Source organism: Phaseolus vulgaris, chromosome 11, assembly GCF_000499845.2.
Source record: "Phaseolus vulgaris cultivar G19833 chromosome 11, P. vulgaris v2.0, whole genome shotgun sequence".
Lineage (NCBI taxonomy): Eukaryota > Viridiplantae > Streptophyta > Magnoliopsida > Fabales > Fabaceae > Phaseolus > Phaseolus vulgaris.
This window is the reverse complement of record NC_023749.2, coordinates 14,096,652-14,119,517: the sequence shown is the minus strand read 5'-3', so window position 1 is coordinate 14,119,517 and position 22,866 is coordinate 14,096,652. Positions and strand designations below refer to the sequence as shown.

At 45.4% G+C, this 22,866-nt stretch overlaps 2 protein-coding genes across 2 annotated transcripts; one reads left to right on the top strand and one right to left on the bottom strand.

Annotated features, from left to right (window-relative positions):
• Positions 1-19,275: 19,275 nt before the first annotated feature.
• LOC137834921 (uncharacterized) lies at positions 19,276-21,092 on the bottom strand. Its single transcript, XM_068643166.1, has 3 exons — positions 20,138-21,092; positions 19,921-20,050; positions 19,276-19,477 (listed from the first exon to the last, which is right to left on the bottom strand). Exons 1-3 carry the CDS (start codon positions 21,090-21,092, stop codon positions 19,276-19,278), a joined length of 1,287 nt encoding a protein of 428 aa, XP_068499267.1.
• Positions 21,093-21,157: 65 nt separating this feature from the next.
• Positions 21,158-22,602, top strand: LOC137834912 (protein MAIN-LIKE 1-like). Its single transcript, XM_068643154.1, has 3 exons — positions 21,158-21,184; positions 21,492-21,572; positions 22,204-22,602. Exons 1-3 carry the CDS (start codon positions 21,158-21,160, stop codon positions 22,600-22,602), a joined length of 507 nt encoding a protein of 168 aa, XP_068499255.1.
• The last annotated feature ends 264 nt before the right edge of the window (positions 22,603-22,866 follow it).

Below are 22,866 nucleotides of genomic sequence, written 5' to 3'. Positions count from 1 at the left end.
AACCTCAGCCCCGAGGTGGCAATGCACCACATGCTGACCGCCCTGCGTCCTGGTCCGTTCGCCGATAGCCTGTGTATGCAGCCTACAACCAACCTCGATGATCTTAGACGCCGAGCGGGGAAATTCATGTAGCTGGAAGAACTCCGTGAATTCAGGAACAACGCCCAGGCCGAGGCAAGTGGAGAAAAGAAGGAGGACAGGGAACGACAAGGAAGGTCCCGGACTGGCCGGGACCAAAAAAAGGACAACCGAGGACCCCGCCTCTCCCGCTACACACCTCTGAACGCTGATAGGAGCAAAATTTTGCAAGAGGCCCTAAGTGCCGAGTTGATACCACCACCCCGAAGGGCCCTGAGCCCAGAAAACGCCGACCGCAGTAAAAGGTGCCGATACCACAAGAATACTGGCCACTCCACCGAGGAATGCCAAGCCCTGAAAGACAAAAGAGAAGAGCTCATTCAGGCCGGACACCTCAGACGCTTTGTGCGTAGTACCCGTGAAACACGTCGTTCCCCATGCAAATAGCAAACTCCTAGGAGAAGGGACCGAACCCCCCCGAGCCCACGAGAGGGTGATAGGCGTGGAGACCGACGGGGACGAAGAGACGACCCCCCACAAACCGACACTCGTAGGGGCCGAGAGGTAATCAACACCATCGCCGGAGGGTTAGCTGGGGGAGGTAGCTCCAACAACGCACGCAAAAAACACCTGCGGGTCGCCCACCAGGTAAACCTCGTCTCTGCCCGGCCGAGGATGCCACCGATTACGTTCACGGATGAAGATTTCAAAGGGATAGACCCTACACAGGACGACCCCATGGTGATATCGGTGGATATCGACAACTTTACAATCAAGAAAACCCTCGTGGACCAAGGAAGTTCGGTCGACATCTTATACTGGAAGACCTTCAAAGCCATGAGAATTCCGGAAGAGGAAATGATGCCCTACAACGACCACGTGGTCGGTTTCTCTGGGAAACGCGTAGGCACGAAGGGTTACATAGAACTATACACAACGTTCGGCCTGGAAGGGGCAAGCAAAACCCTTAAGATCAGATACCTGGTCATAGACGCCAACACGTCCTACAACATCCTCATCGGCCGGTCGTCCCTCAACAAGCTTGGAGCGATCGTCTCAACGCCTCACTTGGCGATGAAATTTCCTTCCCCCTCGGGCGACATCTTGACGGTCCACGTCGACCAAAAGATCGCCAGGGAATGCTATGCAGAAAGCCTACGAGTTGAGCCAACACGGCAAAAACCCATAGGCAGCTACTCGCCTAAACGAAAGATGGTCGGCCGAGGTAGAGGCCCTCGGAAACACTCCCCACAACCCAGGAATGTCGTCGCAATGGCAGACCTGGACCCAAGAGAAATCGAACCAAGACTCAAGGTCAAAGACGAATTGCGCCAAGCAGAACTCGGCGAAGGGGAGCGGTACATGAGCATCGGTACGGCAATGGCCGCCGCCGACGCTCAAAAAGAACGCAGACCTTTTTGCCTGGACAACGACCGATGTACCAGGCGTTCACCCGGACATCATCACCCACCGCCTCTCCGTATACAAGGAAGCACGCCCAGTAGCCCAGAAGAAGAGGAACTATGGGGAAGACAAGAGGTTGGCAGCCAGAATCGAGGCCGAAAAGCTCCTAAAGGCTGGCTTCATTGCCGAAGCACGATACTCCACCTGGTTGGCAAATATAGTGATGGTGAAAAAGGCGAGCGGCAAATGACGGATGTGCGTCGATTACAAAGACCTTAACAAAGCCTGCCCCAAAGACTCGTACCCCCTACTGAACATCGACCGGCTGGTCGATGGAGTAGCCGGCCACAAGGTCCTAAGCTTCCAGGACGCCTACTCGGGTTACAACCAGATAAGCATGCATCACAGCAACCGGGGCAAAACAGCTTTCACAACCGACGACGCAAATTACTTCTACAAGGTAATGCCGTTCAGTCTAAAGAATGCCGGAGCCACGTACCAAAGGCTCATGGACAAAATCTTTAAAGGGATGATTGGCAAAAGCGAGGAGGTCTACGTGGACGACATCGTGGTAAAGTCCGACTCATGCGATCAACACATCAAGGACCTACAAGAAGTCTTCGACGCCCTAAGAAGGGTCAACATGCGCTTCAATCCCGAAAAGTGTGCGTTCGGCGTGGAAGGCGGCAAGTTCCTCGGCTTCATGCTAACCCACAGGGGAATCGAGGCAAACCCCGACAAATGTAAGGCCATAGTAGAGATGAGAAGCCCGAGCAACCTGAAAGAAATCCAACAGCTGCTCGGCCGGCTAACGACACTGTCTAGGTTCGTCCCTCGCCTCGCCGAACGAATCAGGCCCATAGCCCAGATGCTCCGCAAAAGTTCAAAGTTCAGCTGGAAAGGGGAGTGCGAGCAAATCTTCAGCCAAATCAAAACATTCCTATCGTCACCGGCCATCATCAAAAAACCTAGACTCGACCTGGCCATTGTAGTTTATCTGGCCGTGTCCGAGGAAGCGGTCAGCTCAGCCCTGGTCCAAGAAGTGGACCACGAAGAACATCCAGTGTACTTCGTCAGTCGGACGCTCCATGCGGCCGAAACCAGATACCAAATGATAGAGAAAGTGGCATTAGCCCTAGTGCTGACCGCAAGGAGGATGCGCCCATACTTCCAAAACCATGAAATCATGGTAAGGACCAATTATCCTATATACAAAATTTTATCTAAACCCGACCTTGCAGGACGAATGATAGGATGGTCGGTCGAGCTTTCAGAGTTCGACATCAGGTACGAACCAAGAGGCGCCATTAAGTCCCAATGCTTGGCAGATTTTGCCACCGAGCTCCCCAAAAACTCAGAAACCTCGGCCAAGTGGGTACTCTACGTGGACGGGTCGTCCAGCAAAACAGCTTGCGGCGCCGGGGTCGTCCTTGAAGGCCCCGAGGACTTGTTGGTTGAGCAAGCCCTCCAGTTTTCCTTCAAAGCAACAAACAACCAAGCAGAATACGAGACCATACTGGCCGGCCTCAATCTGGCAAATGACCTAGGCGCACGAGAGGTCACATGTAAAAGCGACTCCCAGTTGGTCGTCAGCCAAATTAAAGGGGAATTCGAAGTCAAGGAACCTCTTCTTCAACGATACTACCACACGGTCAGCAACGCCATAGCCAAGTTCGACAAAGTCGTAGTCGAGCACATACCACGACAAGAAAATGAGCGGGCCGACGCACTTTCACGCCTTGCGTCCTCTAAAAAACAGAGTCATCACCGATCGGTCGTCCAGATGCGACTACCACAACCAAGCGTAGGTGACGCCGAGTGCATGGGGATCCAGATGCGACTACCACAACCAACCAAACCTTCAGAGTTTTTTTTTATGTAAATATAGACTCAGAAGGAGAATTTGGAAATGGGGTTAAAAAAGTGAATGAAAATTAAGAAGATACTGTTGCTTGGAGAATTATTTGTACAAGAGCATGATACATATCTTATTATTATGACTGTCCTAACAAACAATAATCATATGTCATGTCATGCTTCGCCACTTCAACTAACAGCATGTGATAGAAAGGACATTGAGCTATGAACAATCATGGAAATTCCGAACATGTTTCAAAGCAATATCTGGGAAGCTATTCCAACATGAACACAGTTGAAGAAGCCACAACAATATCCATTCATTAGTTAAGGCAAAGCTTAGATAAAATTTAGAAAAGTACACTTTGTGCAAGGATGAAGAAAAAAAGTTGTTGTTCTGTGAGTAAAAATACTTTTTTGATCAAACATGCATTGATTTGGTGATTTAGAGATTCAAAACTTGACAGTGATTAAAGAGAAACCAAGTTGGGGTCCTTGTTCATAATTATTTCTGCATCTAATGGACGCTCCTGCCACACAGGTACATCGTAACAAATCCCCTATTAAAGAAGAAAAATGTAGTACATATAGAAGAATTTGACTTTAAAGTACACCCATTTTGTAACAAGCCCAAACTAGTTTATAGACAGCCTGGACAAATAAATTAGTGTCATATTCCAACCAACACTGCTGCAGTGACAGGCTTAGTCAATGAGTGATTCAATTCAGAAACACCACCAAAATAAAAGGTCTTGGTCCATATGGAATTCTGTGATTTTTTTTGTACAAATCAATCCCATCGCCAGCTAGAGTCACATATATACTTAATTAATAGCAGTGTGGAGAACCTTGCAGAGTTGCAGAAGCAATTTCCAGGATGCAGAAGTATATAATATATTTGGTTTTACACAGTTCTGTTTAGGATACAATGAGTACTGTGGTTACATATAAAACAATCTAACTAACAATAATAAGAAATTTGTAAATCAATTGATCAACCACCTTATTCACTATGATGAAAATGCTAGAGAATACCCCAACTCACAACATTGAGAGGCCACCATCATCCTTTAAAATTGAGGATGAACCTAGTTATGAAAAAAACAATTGAGTTGAATGTCCTACATTGGAATAGATGAAAAAATCCACTTGTAAGTGTGTTTAGATTACTTGTCTGAGTAAAGAGCAAGAGATACTCTTTACAATGGTGTACCACAGAAAAAAGAAATCATACAAGTATTTAGAATTAAATAATGATGTTTGTTGATTTACTTAGTTAAGAATTTGAGTACTTTGCACATAGACAGTGCATGTGTGCACAATTGACGATAAGTGTTCTGTATTCATGCAGATGCAGGCAATTAAAGTCACATGATATTAGTATAGTATTATAATAGCAGAAGTGGTCACAATGATAAGCCTCCAAAATTTCATAAATGCTAGAGGGTGGTGACTTTTATCAGCATTGGTGGTTGAGTTTGGTAAAAGCGAAATCCAAGAACTTCACAGAATCACAGTTGCATTGCAGCTGCGCACTTCGTACGTTGTCTAAATGCGTGCTGTCTGAGCTCCTCAGGCATTCCGCATTAAATTTCAATTCATTTTTTTTCCGTTAAAAACTAGGAATCTCCACACCCAGTTTCTCTCTTCTCTATGCTGATTAATTAACAATCTATTGCTACATGATTTTCTAACACAACCAATGAGAATATAGATAAGGTTTCAAATTCTTATAAGCAAATGTTTATTGTTTTGTTTCTGACAGAGTTTAAGGAAGGATTATACGTATGTACATCGTATGTATGTCTACCTAGATAGACTGAACTTGGGCTCATATAAAAGAAAGATGTAATGTTTCTTCCTGCACCTGCACCTCCACCACATGTTGTTCTCTCATCTCCATAAATTTTTCATATTTTCAAAAATGTCCTTTTATAATATTTTGAAATACATAATCCGAAAGTCTTTTTTTAAATTCGTAATTAGTTTTCAGATTATATAATCCAGAAGTCTTTTTTTCATATGCATAATCAGTTTCTGAATTACATAATCTGAAAGTATTTTTTAGCTTCCAGATTATGTAATACAAAAGTCTTTTTTTCAAATGCTTTACATAATCCGAAAACTACTTTATGGGAATGACACAAAAAAATAAAAAGATATTTTCACGTTTTGTATGAGGGTGACCAAAGAACATATGGAGGTGCAGGAAGAAACAGTGAGAAAGATGAGGTGAGTTACAAACTTATGATACAACTGGGCTTCTCCTCTATGTTTCTAAGGCCATTTATTCCTGCACCTGAGGTTTTCCTACTCAATATCACAAAATACGTGAAATGATAGCTTTACCCTTTTCTTCATATTCTTTATTGACCTCATTTTCCCCTTCTATTGGTACTTGGTATTTGGTGCATCTTATGATTTTGTTCTAACTCAGTTTTCCTTCGGCTTAACACTTGGCATTCACTAAACCCTAAACCAATCAAAATTATTTTAATTCTTTATTTTGGTTTTGTAAATAATGAAAATATCACACTCCATATATGTGAATTGTGAAAATGATTTTATAATTTGTTTCCTTTCTTTATTTCAACTCAATTCAAAAAATTTAAATATAAATTTAAATTTTGTGATGGCATTCTCCTAATTCAATTCAACTAATTTGTGATTGGTCTGACTGAACTATTTCATATAACTGATCATATCGGTTTTTTTTCTCTAAGTGGTTCAATTTTTTTTTTATATTCTCAAAATCGACAATTTTTTATTTATTCCCAAAATGGGTAATGGAGACTTTGATAAAATAAAATCGTCGATCACAATATATATTTTAAAAAAAATATGAAAATCGTATACCAGATTAACGATTTATAATATTAAAATATATTTTAACATATTAATTTTTTTTAAAAAATAAAAAATAAAATTTTTTATATATGAAATACGATTTTAACATCCTAAGTTTATATATAATAATATATAAAATTAAAAAGAACTATCAAATAAATATTTTTTTAACATTTTAATATATAATAATTTTAATATATATGTTTTTAATATTTAAAATAGAAATAAAAATAATAGAAAATTAGATAAATTTAATTCATAATTATAACTTTATTTTATATAGAATTAAAGAAAATTAAATTTTAGTTTTCAAAATAATAACAATAATAATAGAAAATTAGATAGATTTAATTTACTATTATAACTTTTTTTTATATATAATTAAAGAAATTTATATTTTTATAAAAAAATTAACTAAATAAGTTTTCAGAATTTTTTTTATGATACATAAGAACTATTTTGAATTTTTAATAAAATTAATGATGTAATATTTTAATAAAATAAAATAATATAAAATGATTATTGATCCTGCCGGTTGACCTGAGTGCAAGAGTCTTGCCACGTCAAGAATGCTTCTCTCGATCAGCTTCGCACCACGTTAGCCTTCGATCTTCACGTCTCAATTCCTCGCAAGAACCTGAAGAAAACAAAGACACAGAATGGCGCCGCTGCGGCCGATCGCGCTCCGACGCTCAAGTCAGTGACAGAATCACCAAAAACTCAGAGAGAATATCAAACTCAAGGAACCGTGCACAGTTAATCTCAGTATACTCAAGTGTTCTCAAAAGCGTACCTCAAAATCTGTTAAGAGTTCCTTATATACCTGAGCGTTTCTCTCTCCTGACGGTTACACCTCTGGACACGTGACTCACATCCAGCTGTACACGTGTCACCATCTGGATCCCTCTCCACTTGAGCGTCACTTCTACTCTTCAAGCTATTCGACTAAGTTACCCATGCAAGGGGTAACTTGGTGCACAGCTTCCTTGGAGCGCGACCCTTTAAGCGGCGAGTACGGGGTGTCACCATGCACACCTTCTCTGTGGTCTCGCCTGCCACTATCACGATCTGCTTCACTTGCACATCATGCATGTTCTGGGAGACTGTTCCCTTGCCCCGACCTCCGGCCAGGGAATGATCATCTGATAACTTCGTCCTTCGTACTAGTACCCCTTGGAAGCCTTAAGCGAACCTTCCTGATCTTTCGGCGATGTGCCCCTTTTGGCGGTCTCTAACCACTTGATCGCCTAAAACTCACATACGGTGACTATGACGCGAGCCTGGTGATCGTCGGTTATACATACTAGAGATCGGAGAACGCCAAGCTAACAATTGGTGACTACACAAACTTCCCGATGTGCTTCCCTTCTGTCAGCCAGGTGTCCCGTTCAACACGCCTATATTATCGCTTGCTGCCACGTCATCACTTCTGATTACCTGATCGGTACACAAGCCCCCCAGTCTTAAGCTGAGACTTGTCTAGTGAAAAGACTAAGAAGTCACGTCATCGTCGATCTACGTGGCGCTGGTACGGATTTCCGTACGTTCGTACCCTCTGCCTTTCTGACGCTCCACCAACCTCTTTTTCAATCACACGACACGTGGCTTCATCAACGGTCGTCTTCAATTGACGTTTGCGCTTCCTAAAACGTTCGAAATCCCCTAAAACCTTCGCGCTTTTCACTGTTCCATCATCTTTCTTCACTCTCAAGCGTTTCCAAGCATTTTCTCTGCGAACCACGAAGCTTCTCGCCTCTCTCAATCTTCAACTTTCTTCAACGCTCATCCGATCACAAAAAGGTAACCCTTTTACTCCTTCTATGGATACCTGCTGCATTTTAATCGGTTTGCATCATCCATTATCTGTCTGAAGCATACGTTGTGGGCTGTTTTTTCCTTTTCTCTTTTTCTCGTAACCTAGGGCTTCGTCCTTCATAACGTTTATCCCAGCGAACCCTTATTCGTTCGTTCTGTCTTCTTCGTCCTCAATCGAGTCGTTCTCTGTTATCCTCATTTCATTCCTTTCTCTTTCCTTTGCAGTTCCTGCGATGGCTCACACGAAGTCCACCGCTAACCCTCCTCCTTCGTCGCGAAACCCTCCACCCCAAACGCGTAGGGTTGCCCCTGGGGCAAATCCTCCACCAGCGTGCAACCCATCACGAGCCTCTGGTGCTCCCTCTACTCAGGCTGAAAGGCCTACCTCTTCTCATGCCAACCCTACTCAGGCAACTCCACCAGTCGCCGGAGGAGCCCCCCCTTCTTCCGCAAGACTATAAAGAACTCTATCCTTGGGCCACCCCAACTCTGCTGAAAGAGACCTCTTCGATAAACACTGAGTTGGGCGTGCACCGATTGAGGAAAGGAGATCAGCCCGACCTTTCCTTCCATAAAGAGCATGATAGCAAAGTGGCCGTGCTGCCCTGCTTCCCGGGTGAACCGATCTGCGCAGACGATAAGGGGAACAACGACGAGTTGTTCTGCTTCATCTACACCACTTTGTTCAAGAAAGTGAAGCTTAGGCTTCCTTTTACCTGTTTCGAGAGAGAGCTGCTAACCGAGCTCAATATCGCCCCCGCCCAGCTTCATCCCAACAGCTGGACGTTTATAAGGGCGTTCCAAATTCTTTGTGCGCACCTGTTGTTGCCGGCCTCAGCCGACGTCTTCGTCTTCCTGTTTGAGGCAAAGAATCCCGGAGATCGCCTCTGGGTCAGCTTGAACGGGATTGCTAGGAGATCCATCTTCTCAATCTTCCAGCAGTCTTACAAAGTCTGGAAAGGGAAGTTCGTGAGGGTGTGCCAAAACGACCAAGACCCCTCACTGCTCGACGGCTTCCCCTTGTATTGGGTACACAAGGGGGACAAGGACTCTAAGGACAGCTTCAGAAGACCAAGGAGCCCTGACAATATGGGGGAGTTAGACAAAGATCTTTGCCTCTTCTGGAAGAGCGTGGTCGCCGCCAACATCACCTTCCCCACTGCCTCAATCATTCCCTACGAGTTTTTCGAGAGCCAACTCGAAATACACATAGGTTAGCTCCTACCTCCACACCAAGTCTTTCACTTCGAGCTAATACTAACTTACCGTCTTCACCACTCTGTTTTGGCATTCCACTATTCTGTGTTGACCCTGATCTTTCATCCATGTATTGCTTGTGTTGTCTCTGCATAAATATGCTTGTATTTTCTGTTTCTGTTTTGGTTGCTCACCTATTCTTTACCTTGTGCAGATAACATGCTGGGAAAAGGGAAACTGGCAGAACTGAGGGCGATCGCCCGATCCCACAAGCTCGCGGCGGGCTCCCAAGCCGTGCCCAACCCGGTGGTGGCGATCGCCGCTACTCAAGGCAAAACCCCTCCCCGAGGTGGTCCAACTTCTTCTGGGGTACTACCCGCCCCAGAAAGGAAAAAACTAGTCTTGAGGAGACCCAAGAGGAAGGCTCCTCAAGTGGTGCAAGAGGGAGAAGAGGATGATGAAGAGACTGAGGATGGCCTCATTACCAAGAGAACAAGGGCGGCTCCCTCTTCACCACCTGCACTCCAAGCACCAACACCGCCCTCACCTCCAGCTCCACTACCACCGGTCCAAGCGACACCCTTGGCCGCCGCACCCCCAGTGGTCGAAAGCAGCGACCCAAACTTCATAGAAAACCCTCCAAGCGCCTCCACACCGTTCGTATCTGTTGGAGAGGGTCCTCCTTCCACCACTTCTATTGCTGGGGCCGCACCAGGAGGAGATGAGGGCGCTCAGATCTCGCCAATTTTGATAACAGAATCCCCGACCTCACCACCACGCCAAGAAACCCCCCTCGCCTTACAAACTCAAGAGGGTGGTGGTGAAAGTCAGCACGAAACCCCTCCAGCACCTCCAGCAACAACCTCAAGCCTCCCAACCTCCTTCGAAGAGATCTTGGGACCCTTCACAGCCCGACTGAAGATGATGGCGGAGGATCTTCCCTCGATAGTATCAAGGGTTGTGAAGGACGCACTCAAGAAGCTCCAAGTTGAGAACTCCGCGCTGAAGGAGTCAAATCTGATGACAAGGGCTGAGGCTGAAAAGCTCACGTGCAACCTGCTGATGACCGAGTTGGAGCACTCAAGGCTGGAGGATGCAATGGACGCGGAGCTAAGAAGCACGCGCAAGGAGGCCTCCGACCTGCGCCAGAAACTGCAACTCCAAGTCCAAGAGAAGATCGACTTGGAAAGCAAGTTGGTCCCTTATAGGCTCAAGGTGGCAGACTTGGAGGCTGCAAAAAAGGCGGATGCAACCAAGGTGGAAAACCTTGAGAAAAGGTCAGCAGATCGGGAGGTTCTCCTTGGAAAGGTCGAAAAGGAAAGGGACGACACTCTTGCTGAGCTTGCCAAAGCTCGAGAGGAGGCCACAAAGATTGCTGCAGAGTTGGCCCAGGCTCGGGACGAAGGCAAAAAAGCTGTTGAAGAAATTTCTCGAGCTCGCGAGGAAACCGAAGAGCTGAAGAAACAAACACAAGAGCTCGAGCAGAGCACTGCCCAAGTCCTCACCGCCAGGTTTGACGCCGCTCTGGAGCAAGTAGCATGTCAATACCCAGAGCTCGACCTTTCCATGGTGTCGATCTGCAACGAGGTGGTGGATGGGAAGATTGTGCCTTCTGAAGACTAGCTGCCCCTCCCCATCACCTCTTCTTCGAAACTTGCCATTCATCTTTTGTTTGTAACAGCTGTTTGTGTATAGACTTGTATTGACATTGCTTTATATAATTTCCACTTCTCGTATATCGTCTTCATACTTACTTTGCGCGCCTTTTCCTTTATTTGCTGTGTGGTTTACCAACATAACTGGTGAAACTTACTCAAACTAATTAATCTTAGCAATACTCGGGCTCAACCACTCACACACTGCTTTGACTTGAGCAAACTGTTAATCTCATAACAATTTATCGAACTGTTAACTCAAAGTAAGACTTGAGCAACTATTAACTCTTAAGCGATGACATTTTAATATAACTTGCGAACTTAAGGTAACAAACCTCAGCGTAAAACTACTTACTAAACAGCAAGTTTTAACCCAAACTGGTATTTAAGACACAGTTCACCTGATCCGCCCAACGAAGTGAGCCATTACTCCTGTCATCACCTGGAATTCTTCTGATCGCCGTAGGGTTCTGGTGATGTGACCTTTCTTACCTTCATAACTTGACCACTGTTCCCTCATCTGGGGGTAGAGGCGCCTTTCGGATCCTTCTCTACCTCCCTGAGTTTCAGAACAATGATCTGGTCTTACTGGGTCAATATTGATGTTTCACTTAAAGGGGGAAAAGGGCGTTTTCCTTCCCTTCCCGCCGTTTAAGGTCACGAACACCCCTGACTTTTCAGTTCATCTTGCCTGAACTCACTATGAGGTGAGAAGGACTTTTTCTGGTGCCTCATCTTGCCCAGGGTGTACATCTCCTCTTTCCTGGACGCGCTGAGGACTTTCAATCGTGCCTCTATCTGCTTGCGCAGAGAGGACTTTCGATCTTTTCTTGCCTACACTCGCTTAAAGGCGATGAGGACTTCTTCTTGCCTGCACTTGCTCAAGGGCAAGGAGGACTTCTTCTTGCCTGCACTTGCTCAAAGGCAAGGAGGACTTCTTCTCTTTCTCGCCTGCACTCGCTCAAAGGCGAGGAGGTCTTTTCTCTTCTTGCCTCAAGACGCACGAGAGCGTTGAGGTCTTTCATCATCACTGGTGCCTCCGATCGCCGAAAGACGATGAGGACTTTAAAACTTTAACTACTGCCACCGATCGCCGAAAAACGATGGAGACTTTTAAAACTTTTACTGATGCCACCGATCGCCGAAAAACGATGGGGACTTTAAAACTTTTACTGAAAGCATGCAATATAACTTCGATCTTGCCTTAAATCACGTACGAGTGATAAGGACATTTTCTAAAAACTTTCAAAACAAAAGGCATGCAATCTCAGAAAACTTAAGCTTGAAAACTCTTCTTTGTTGGGTGGCCTCATTAAAAACCCTCCTTAGGGAAAAAAGAGTGCCCCCTTTCGAACTGTTTTAACAGAAAGCACGTAAATCTCTTCATGTTCGTCTTTACTTACAAAGCTTTAACTGTAATATAATTTGAGATGTGTGGTGTTCCAGGTGCGAGGAATCGCCCCTCCTTCTAACATCTCTAAGCGGTAGGCGCCGTTCCCGAGCACCTCGGTTATTCTGAACGGTCCCGTCCACTTAGGCGATAACTTGTTCTCCATCTCGTACTGGTGGGCCTTCCTCATCACCAGGTCGCCCTCTCTAAACTGCCTTGGCATCACCTTAGAGTTATACCTTCGCTCAATCCTCCTTTTTACTGCCTCGGCCTTTACTCTTGCCTCCTCCCTGACCTCATTCAGTAAATCCAGATTCAATCTTCTTTCTTCGTTCGAGTCTTCCACCACAAAGTTCTGGAATCTCGGCGAGCTTTCCTGGATTTCAACTGGAATCATTGCATCACATCCATAAACCAAGCTAAACGGGGTCTCGTGGGTTCCTGACTGCTCAGTGGTATGGTACGCCCAAACTATGCGGGGTACCTCTTCAGCCCACGATCCCTTAGCTTTCTCCAGCCTTCTCTTTAAACCTCTCAGCAACACCCGATTGGCAGACTCTACTTGGCCATTTGTCTGTGGGTTCTCGACGGATGCAAACACCTGCTGTATTCCCACCTCTTCGCACAGCTTCTTCAATAGGTGACTTGCAAACTGAGTCCCATTGTCCGACACCAGGCGCTTAGGCACACCAAACTGGCACACGATGTTCTTCCATACAAAGCTTTCGATTTTATGTGCGGTGATCTGGGCTACCGGCTCCGCTTCGATCCACTTGGTGAAGTATTCAATCGCCACCACCAAGTACTTCATCTGCCTGACCGCCAATGGGAAGGGTCCCAGAATGTCAATTCCCCAAGTATGAAACGGCCAAGGGCTATAAATTGACTTCAGCTCTTCTGGAGGCGCCTTGTGCCAATCGGCGTGCTGCTGACATTGCTTGCAACACTGTGCATACTTCTTGCAGTCCTCCCTCATCGTTGGCCAGTAGTAACCTGCACGGAGAGCTCTTGCAGCCAGAGCTCGACCCCCGATGTGGCTCCCACATATACCTTCATGGAGCTCGGCCATAATTCTTGTACATTTTTCTCCGTGCACACATTCCAGGAGTGGGTGCGTGAACCCAAACCTGTACAGCTCGTCGTCGATCAAGGTGAACTTGCTAGAGTTTTTCTTTATCTTCCTCGCCTCCGTCGGATCCAGCGGGAGAACGCCATCTGCCAGGCAGCGCTGGTATTGCGTTATCCATGTGTCCGGTCTATGCGTAGCGCAGACCTGCGCCACGTTCACCCTCTCCCCTTGGCATGCTCTTATTCTCGGCGATCTCAAGGTCTCCTGGGTCAAGGACCTGTGACTCCTCGCCGCTTTTTCCGTCGACTTGCTTAACTGAAGAACCTGGTGGTCTGCCACAAACGCTCTAGGCGTCTTCAGAGTTTCTTGGATAACTGTCCTCTGTCTACCCCCCTTGCCCGAATTGGCGAGCTTGGCTAGCAAGTCAGCTCGGGCGTTTTGCTCTCTGGGTACATGCACCACCTCAAACGAGACAAAGGAACTCTTCAACTCCTGCACATACTCCAAGTAAGCCGCCATTTGTGGATCCTTCGCCTGGAACTCGCCTGTTACCTGTCCCGTGACCAACAATGAGTCACTCTTGGCATCAACACCCTAGCCCCCATCTCCTTAGCCAACAAGATGCCGGCAATCAGCGCCTCATATTCTGCTTGATTGTTGCTAGCTTTAAAGGCAAACCTCAGGGACTGTTTTATCAGCACGCCGTTGGGTCCTTCTAGAATGACTCCAGCACCGCTGCCCTGCTGGTTAGACGATCCGTCCACCGAAAGTACCCAACGAAAATCGTCCCCTTCAACCCGTGCTGCTTCCGACGAGAGCTCGACTACAAAATCAGCGAAAATCTGCCCCTTGATCGGTCCTCGGGGCTCGTATTTGATGTCGAACTCCGACAGCTCCACCGCCCACTTTACCATTCTCCCAGCTACATCAGGCTTCTTTAAGACTTTCTGGATAGGCAAGTCGGTCATCACCAGCACCGTAAAGCTGTGAAAATAGTGGCACAACCTCCTCGCCGAAAATACTACAGCCAGTGCAGCTTTCTCCAAGGACTGATACCTTACCTCCGGGCCTTGTAACACCTTGCTGACGAAATAAATAGGCTTCTGGATATGATCTTGATCTTGGGCGAGCACCGCACTCACCGCCCTCTCAGTTACAGCAAAATACAACCTGAGAGGGGTTCCTACCAAGGGTTTGCACAAAACCGGCGGGCTCGCCAGGTACTCTTTAAGCTTCGAGAAAGCTTCTTCACATTCCTTCGTCCAGACAAACCTATTGTTTCGTTTCAAGCATTGGAAATACGGATGACCCTTCTCCCCACTAGCTGATACAAAACGAGATAGGGCGGCCATCCGACCTGTGAGCAGCTGCACCTCCTTCACGGTAGCCGGACTTCTCATCGCCAAGATGGCAGCACACTTATCAGGATTTGCTTCAATTCCTCTTTCAGTCAAGAGGAAACCCAGGAACTTCCCTGCCTCTACGCCAAAAATGCACTTCTCGGGGTTCAGCTTCAATTGGTACTTGGCGATTGTGGTAAACAACTCCTCCAGATCTGAGATGTGCTTGTTTTTCTCCAGCGAAGTCACAACCATATCATCTACGTACGCTTGCACATTCCTTCCCAGCATCGGTGCAAGTACCTTATCCATCAACCTTTGGTACGTGGCTCCCGCGTTCTTCAGCTCGAAGGGCATCACCTTGTAGCAATAGCACGATCTCTCAGTCATGAAGGCGATCTTCTCTTCATCCATGGGATGCATCTTTATCTTATTGTACCCCGAGGAGGCGTCCAGAAAACTCAGCAACTTGCACCCTGCTGCACTGTCGACCAGGACGTCTATACTTGGCAAAGGGTATGAATCCTTTGGACACGCCTTGTTTAGGTCTGTGAAGTCGACGCACATGCGCCACTTCCCATTGCTCTTCTTCACCAGTACGACATTAGCTAACCACTCAGGGTACTGGACCTCCCTGATATGGCCTGCGGCGAGGAGCTTTTGCGTTTCATCTTTAATCGCCTGTCTTCTCTCCTCATTAAACTTCCTTCTTCTCTGTTGCACTGGTCTGACCTGGGTGTCCATTGCTAGATGGTGGCACAAGAAATTGGGGTCAATTCCCGGCATGTCTGAAGCAGACCATGCAAAAGCATCCAGATGCCTTTCTATCACCTTGGCGATCTGGTCTTGTAGCTCTCTTTCCAAAGATCTCCCCAACTTGAAGACCTTACCCCCGATCTCCCTCTCGAGCCACTCCTCGACGGGTTTGGGCCTGGTTTCACTAGTGATCACCGCCCTGGCGATTCCCGACTCCCTAGCCTCCTCTGGGCGGTTTCTCGCTTTTTCCCCCGATCAACGTTCTCTCCCCTTGCTTCAGCATCCATCATGACGACATCGCCGTCGGCGGTCACCTCCATCGCCGAATCAACAACTCGCCCCTCTGCTGGCCTGGGCTCCACACCGGGAGGCGGTGTCGTTGTGATGTAGCTTACTGACCTCTTATTCTTGAGGCTATTTTCGTAGCACTTCTTTGCCTCTTTTTGGTCAGATCTTATGGTGATCACCACCCCCTACATCGATGGCAACTTAACCTTCATGTGCCTGGTTGAGGGCACAACTCCTATTCTGTTGAGGGTTGGCCTTCCCAACAGAATGTTATACGCTGAGGGGGCATTCACGACGAGGTACTTGATCTTTTCCGTTCTCGAGGCCGCCTCGTCTGTGAACGTAGTTATTAACTCAATGTACCCCCTGACCTCCACCTGATCGCCAGCGAACCCATATAAGCATGCTCCATAGGGCCTTAGCTGGTCAAGGGGTAGTTGCAGCTTGGTGAAAGTCGGCCAGAACATCGCATCTGCCGAGCTTCCTTGGTTCACCAGTACTCGGTGGACCTTCCTTCCCGCCGTGATTAGCGAGACAACTATGGGATCGTTGTCATGAGGCACAACGTCCCTAAGATCCTCCTTTGTGAATGTAATGTCCACATCTGGCGAGTGATCTTCAAACACAGCTACTGCCATCACAGACCTTGCATATTTCTTCCGCTGTGATGCAGTGCATCCACCACCTGAGAAACCTCCAGCGATGGTGTGGATCTCGCCGTGTGTGGGCACTTCATGCTGCTGCCCCTCACCGCTCGCCGGCTGAGAGCTCGACGCTTGCCCCGTTCTCTTGTCCAGCAGGTAGTCATTCAAGAAGCCACTCTTGACCAAGTCGTCGAGCTGGTAACCCAGAGCCAAACATGAATCAAGGGTGTGACCAAAACTCCGGTGGAATTCGTACCATGCATTTGGTTTTGGCCCCAACACCTTGTCCGAGACCTTCTCAGGCGCCTTAAGCCTGGCAGCTATGTTGGGAATGGCGATCAGGTCCGCCAACCCCATGACAAACTTGTATCTTGGCGGGCGATTGAACTCCCTGGGGCGCCCTGGGCCCCTTCCCTTGTTTTTCTTTGGATCGTAAGGATGGCGAGTCCTTTGATCCTTCTTAGCCGCCATCGTCTCCAGCACCCTCTGCGGCTGAATTCTAGTCTGGGCCCGCGGCCTAGCAGGAATCACACTCCCTCTCTTTTCGGCGACCTCGCTCTCGTCGGCGATGTGGGCTACAACAAGTCGCCGAACTTCAGCAAACGTGGCGGGGAGCGGACCATCTGTGCTCCAAAATGATTCAGATAGTCCCTGAGGGACTCTCCCTGATACTGCCTTACGTCGAACAAGTCGTAAGACATCATCGGTGGCGCCTTGTTCACAATGTACTGATCGACGAAAAGCTTCGAAAACTGCTGGAAATTGGTTATCTGACCTGTAGGCAGGCTAACGAACCATTCCAGCGTTGTTCCCTGGAGCGTGCTCACAAACATCTTGCAATAGACAGCATCTGAGCCTCCTGACAGCATCATCTGCGTGTGGAACGTAGTGAGATGTGCTTCAGGATCCTCCACGCTGGTGAAAGAGGCTTTCACAGGTACCACGCTCGCAGGGATCGGCGTGTCCGTGATCGCCTGAGCAAACGGCATTGGGAAAACACGCGGAGGTGATGACAGTGCAACTTCTTCTACGGTCGTGCGTCCTCTCTGCTCCTGAAGAGCTTGACGCAATTCCTTCGTGACCTTGCTGAGCTCCTCATTCCTGGCCTGAGAGGCGACCAGGTCTTCGTGCATCTTTGCTTGTTCTACACGCGATGCTTCCACATTTTCTTGCAACGCGCGCATGATCTCCATCATTTGTGCCATGGTCATGGCGCCTTCTGCAGCAGTTGGCACAACGGGACTTGAACGCGTACTTCTCATCTTTCTCATGAAAAATCAACAGATCAAGCTTCAGCGAACAAAACCTTCACCAGCGAAACGATCGATCCAGCAATCAATCGGTCAAAACCTCTTAAACTCCAAAGAACTTCCAAGAGCGCAACCACAACAGCACGCCGATTGATTCGGATGCCAAAACCTCCACATAAACTTGCAATCTTAGCACGAACCTACCGCTTCTCCACCAAAACACCCGATTCACCGGTCAGAAACACGAACGAACGGTAAAGACTTCGATTTACCGATTGAAACTCGCACAAACGGTTAAAAACTTCAACTCACCGAACAAAAACTCAAACGAACGGAGAAAAACTTCAATTCACCGAACAAAACTCAAACAAACGGTGGAAAACTTCAATTTACCGAACAAAAGCTCAAACAAACGGTGAAGAACGCCGAAAATGGTTGCACCAGCACACAAGCACACAAGAACCGCAGAAACTTCAAGAAACTCACGCTGTGGATGGGAAACACGTTTTACACGACCCCACGGTGGGCGCCTGATGATCCTGCCGGTTGACCTGAGTGCAAGAGTCTTGCCACGTCAAGAATGCTTCTCTCGATCAGCTTCGCACCACGTTAGCCTTCGATCTTCACGTCTCAATTCCTCGCAAGAACCTGAAGAAAACAAAGACACAGAATGGCGCCGCTGCGGCCGATCGCGCTCCGACGCTCAAGTCAGTGACGGAATCACCAAAAACTCAGAGAGAATATCAAACTCAAGGAACTGTGCGCAGTGAATCTCAGTATACTCAATTGTTCTCAAAAGCGTACCTCAAAATCTGTTAAGAGTTCCTTATATACCTGAGCGTTTCTCTCTCCTGACGGTTACACCTCTAGACACGTGGCTCACATCCAGCTATACACGTGTCACCATCTGGATCCCTCTCCACTTGACGGTCACTTCTACTCTTCAAGCTATTCGACTAAGTTACCCATGCAAGGGGTAACTTGGTGCACAGCTTCCTTGGAGCGCGACCCCTTAAGCGGCGAGTACGGGGTGTCACCATGCACACCTTCTCTGTGGTCTCGCCTGCCGCTATCACGATCTGCTTCACTTGCACATCATGCATGTTCTGGGAGACTGTTCCCTTGCCCCGACCTCCGGCCAGGGAATGATCATCTGATAACTTCGTCCTTCGTACTAGTACCCCTTGGAAGCCTTAAGCGAGCCTTCCTGATCTTTCGGCGATGTGCCCCTTTCGGCGGTCTCTAACCACTTGATCGCCTAAAACTCACATACGGCGACTATGACGCGAGCCTGGTGACCGTCGGTTATACATACTAGAGATCGGAGAACGCCAAGCTAACAATTGGCGACTACACAAACTTCCCGATGTGCTTCCCTTCTGTCAGCCAGGTGTCCCGTTCATCACGCTTATATTATCGCTTGCTGCCACGTCATCACTTCCGATTACATGATCGGTACAATTATTTTTAAAAAATGATTAAATTAAATTTAATTCATAATAGAAAAGTAAGTTGGTAAAATTCTAAATTCGAAATGCTAAAATAAAGTAGAAACTTTAATTGAAAAAGTAAAATGAAGAACGTTAACCAAAAACTTAATTGTCATAGAAAATAGAAAAATAGTACAAGAGTCTACGTTCTATTATTGTCTATATGGACAATTTGCTCAATTGTGGCCTTCATTCCTACAATAAGATATTTGTTTTTGGCTTATTTGAAAGTGGTTCATCCATTTCATTATGTATACGATTAGTTGTTGGTCTGCCTGATTCCTTACGGCGCATGTAGGTGTTCGGGATGAAATTCAGTCCCATATAAGTAGACCAATAATCTTCATTTCGAACTGAATGAAATTCAACTTCGTAAGCCTTCAAAATATACTGCAAACTATAGATAAGATAAATGAATGTTGTTAGTTGTAAATGACATGCCGAACAAACATCGATAACATGAGCACAAGGAAGTAAGAGAGCTTGAAACTCCCCACAATTACACCACCAGTCATTAAGTCTTATTGTGTAAGACATAGGTAGGCGTCGTAGTTGGGCAGCAGATAGCTCTTGAACATCAAACTCTGAATTTTGTCTATTGTAGCTTTGGACATGACACATATTCGATTGTTGTTCATTTTTTTTTCATAACAAAGCAGTAATATCTTCTGGATATTGATGGCCAACTCGTAACATGCACTTTATCTTCATCCCTCGTTCAACAAACCAAGATTTGGTTCTTTCAAAAGTTGTCTTCATAAGAGCACATATGGGTAACGATTGTGCTCCCTTTAATCCAGAGTTATGCACTCAACTAAATTTTTTGTCATGTGGCCATACCTCCTGCCTTCGTCATATGCTTGTGTCCATTTTTCCAAAGGTATTTGATCTATCCAGGCAAAAGGTTGCTGAAATTGTGATCTTAGAGACAACAACTTTGCCTGAACAATTGGTTGTTTCATTTCATAACCTGTGAAATGTAAAAAATAAAATGATTTAAAGTGAGTGTATTGCAACAAAAATAATCAATATAAGTGAATTAAATTAAGATAAATACCCATGTTTATTAATTGTCTCTTCGCCTCGGCATTCTTGAACTTCTTATTGAAGTTAGATGCAATGTGGCGTATGCAATATATTGATAGGAGACCATGTCCTTCCCAAGCTACTTCTGGAGATTTTAATGCTGATAAAATGGCCTTTCCTCTATCAGTTATCATGCATATATTTTGTTTCGGCATGACATGTGATCGCAACCGGAGGAAGAACCAGATCAATGTTTCTTTTATTTCACCTTCAACTATTGTAAAAGCTAAAAGGAATATCTTTCGGTTGCCATCTTGACCAATTGCAGTTAGCAAAGTTCCATGGTATTTTCCGGTCAAGAATGTTCCGTCAACTTGGACTATTGACTTGCAGTAATTAAAGCCATCAATGCAAGGCTTGAAAGCCCAAAATACTCGTTCAAAGATGTTACACGAGTTGTCTTGAACATCGCCTATAACAAAAGGCCGAGTTATATTCGACAATTGTCTCAGGGACACTTTCTTGAACCGCCTGCAACCATCTTGGGAGATGATTATAGGATTCGTCCCAATCGCCGAATTCCATGGCAAGCGCCTTTTGTTTTGCCATCCATGTTTTTTTTTATATGTTACAGAATAACCATAACCACTTTTAATTTTTGTGATTAAACTTTTCACAGGGATGAATGAGTTTGCTTTAATGGAATTGACCACTACAATTGCAATTTGGTTGGAGTCCAAATTTACGTGATCATCAGAAAGAGTGGTCGACAAACATGTGTGGGGTGCTTCAATTTTTTTGATCTCCCATGTATCACGTATTTTACTGAAGGATGCTCTAAGCCGCCATTGACATCCATTATTGTAGTCAATGCACCGGGCTACATATCGATCCGTCTTTGACTCTACGACAACAAATTTGAACCCTTTAGCTATGTGATATTGTTTGATGGCAACCAATGTAGCCTCTTTATTAGGAAAAGTCATCTGTTCATAAATGTCATATTGAGCTATTTGTCTAGATCGATTATTGAAATCACTTTGTTGGAGTGATGACTTTGCGAAACCACCATCTTCGGGTAAATCATCAACATCGTCATCTTCACTAAACTCATTAATAATATCTCTGATTACGGGTTCCTCCTAAGTGCTAATAGAACTGTCTCCAATGTAAAATTGATTCATCTACCACATGAAACATGTAATTAAAATTGTTATTATAAAGTGCATGCAATGAGCATGAATACTTAGAAAATATTTCAATATAAAATTTAAATTATTACCTTGTGAAGAGGAATATATAAGACATGTTCTGCTCCAATCAAAACTTCCCACAATTTTTTTTTCCTAAACTGTGAAATAAGTTTGATGATTTTGTGGTTACAGGAAGAGTTCCTTTCATTGGTTGTACCATCAAATTCAATGAGTGAATGTGGAACCCACAACTTTAAGGTGAAATCTCCAATGGTGAATACAACTTCAAAGAGAAATTGCCAACATGGTATACGAGTTTCACTTAAACTTGTTTCGTCATTTTTCCTCATGTGCTTTCCTTCACTCACTTTGGCTTTTTTCTACATGTACTTTCCTTCACTCACTTTGAGTTTTTCCTCAATGTGCTTTCCTTCACTCACTTTGGCTTTTTCCTCTATCGCTTTCCTTCATTCATTTTTGGCTTTTTCCACCATGGCATGACTTGCTTTACGTGAGAATCTTGCTAAATGTGCAGAGAATCACTCCATGGCATATTTGATTCAAACACTCCATAATCCTTTATTTCAAAGTTTGGTACTTTGGCATAGATTTTCTATTATGTTTCCTATTCACTCGTGAAAGCATGACACCGTGCATATGTTGCAAAAAAATGTCGTACATTGAATTCAAATTCATATAAATTGGTGTGTTAGTTTACACAAGCGTCCCACCATTTCCTTCATTGTTGCCTCCTTCTTATGATTCAAGAGATCAACTATTTAGCCTGTGCCTTATAGTACTGTTTGGGTGTCCATATCATCAAGTAAGAATGAAATTTATTTTGTCAACTTAGAAGGCTCAATTTTTAAGAAATTTAGAACTTTCACATTTTTTATTTTTTCAGCTACCAATGGCAACCAATGCACGACTACCATATGATATATCCCTTTTGCGGATGCAACATAAACATGTGACAAAGGATTTATGGGAGGGGAACGAAAGACTGATAAGGCCTAGGCAACATTCCATTTGGGTTCTCAAACATTCTGATAGACTTGATGATCGAGTTCGAAATTTAATTCAACATGTTGGGTTCATACACACATTGACATTGAAAAACATTGACATTAATCATCATTTACTTACGGCATTAGTCGAAAGGTGGAGAATTGAAACACACACCTTTAATTTACCACTCAGAGAAACGACAATCAATTTCGAAGATGTTGTCCTTCAACTTGGGCTCCCAATTGATGAGGAACCTGTTACGAGCATTAATAGTGGTGACTTGTTATCTCTGTGAGACATTGTTGGGATTTGTGCCACCAGAAACTGTGGGTTCTAGGAAACACAATCAAGATATCTTGGTTGAATACTTCTTTCAGGACTTACCACATGATGCAACGAAAATTATTATTGCACAACATGCACGAGCGCACATACTGACCTTAATTGAGAGTTTATTGATGCCCGATACATTAGGCGGTCGAGTTCATTTGATGTATCTATTGTTATTGGCTGACTTGAATAATGTATCAAACTTTAGTTAGGGTTCAACTTTGTTGGC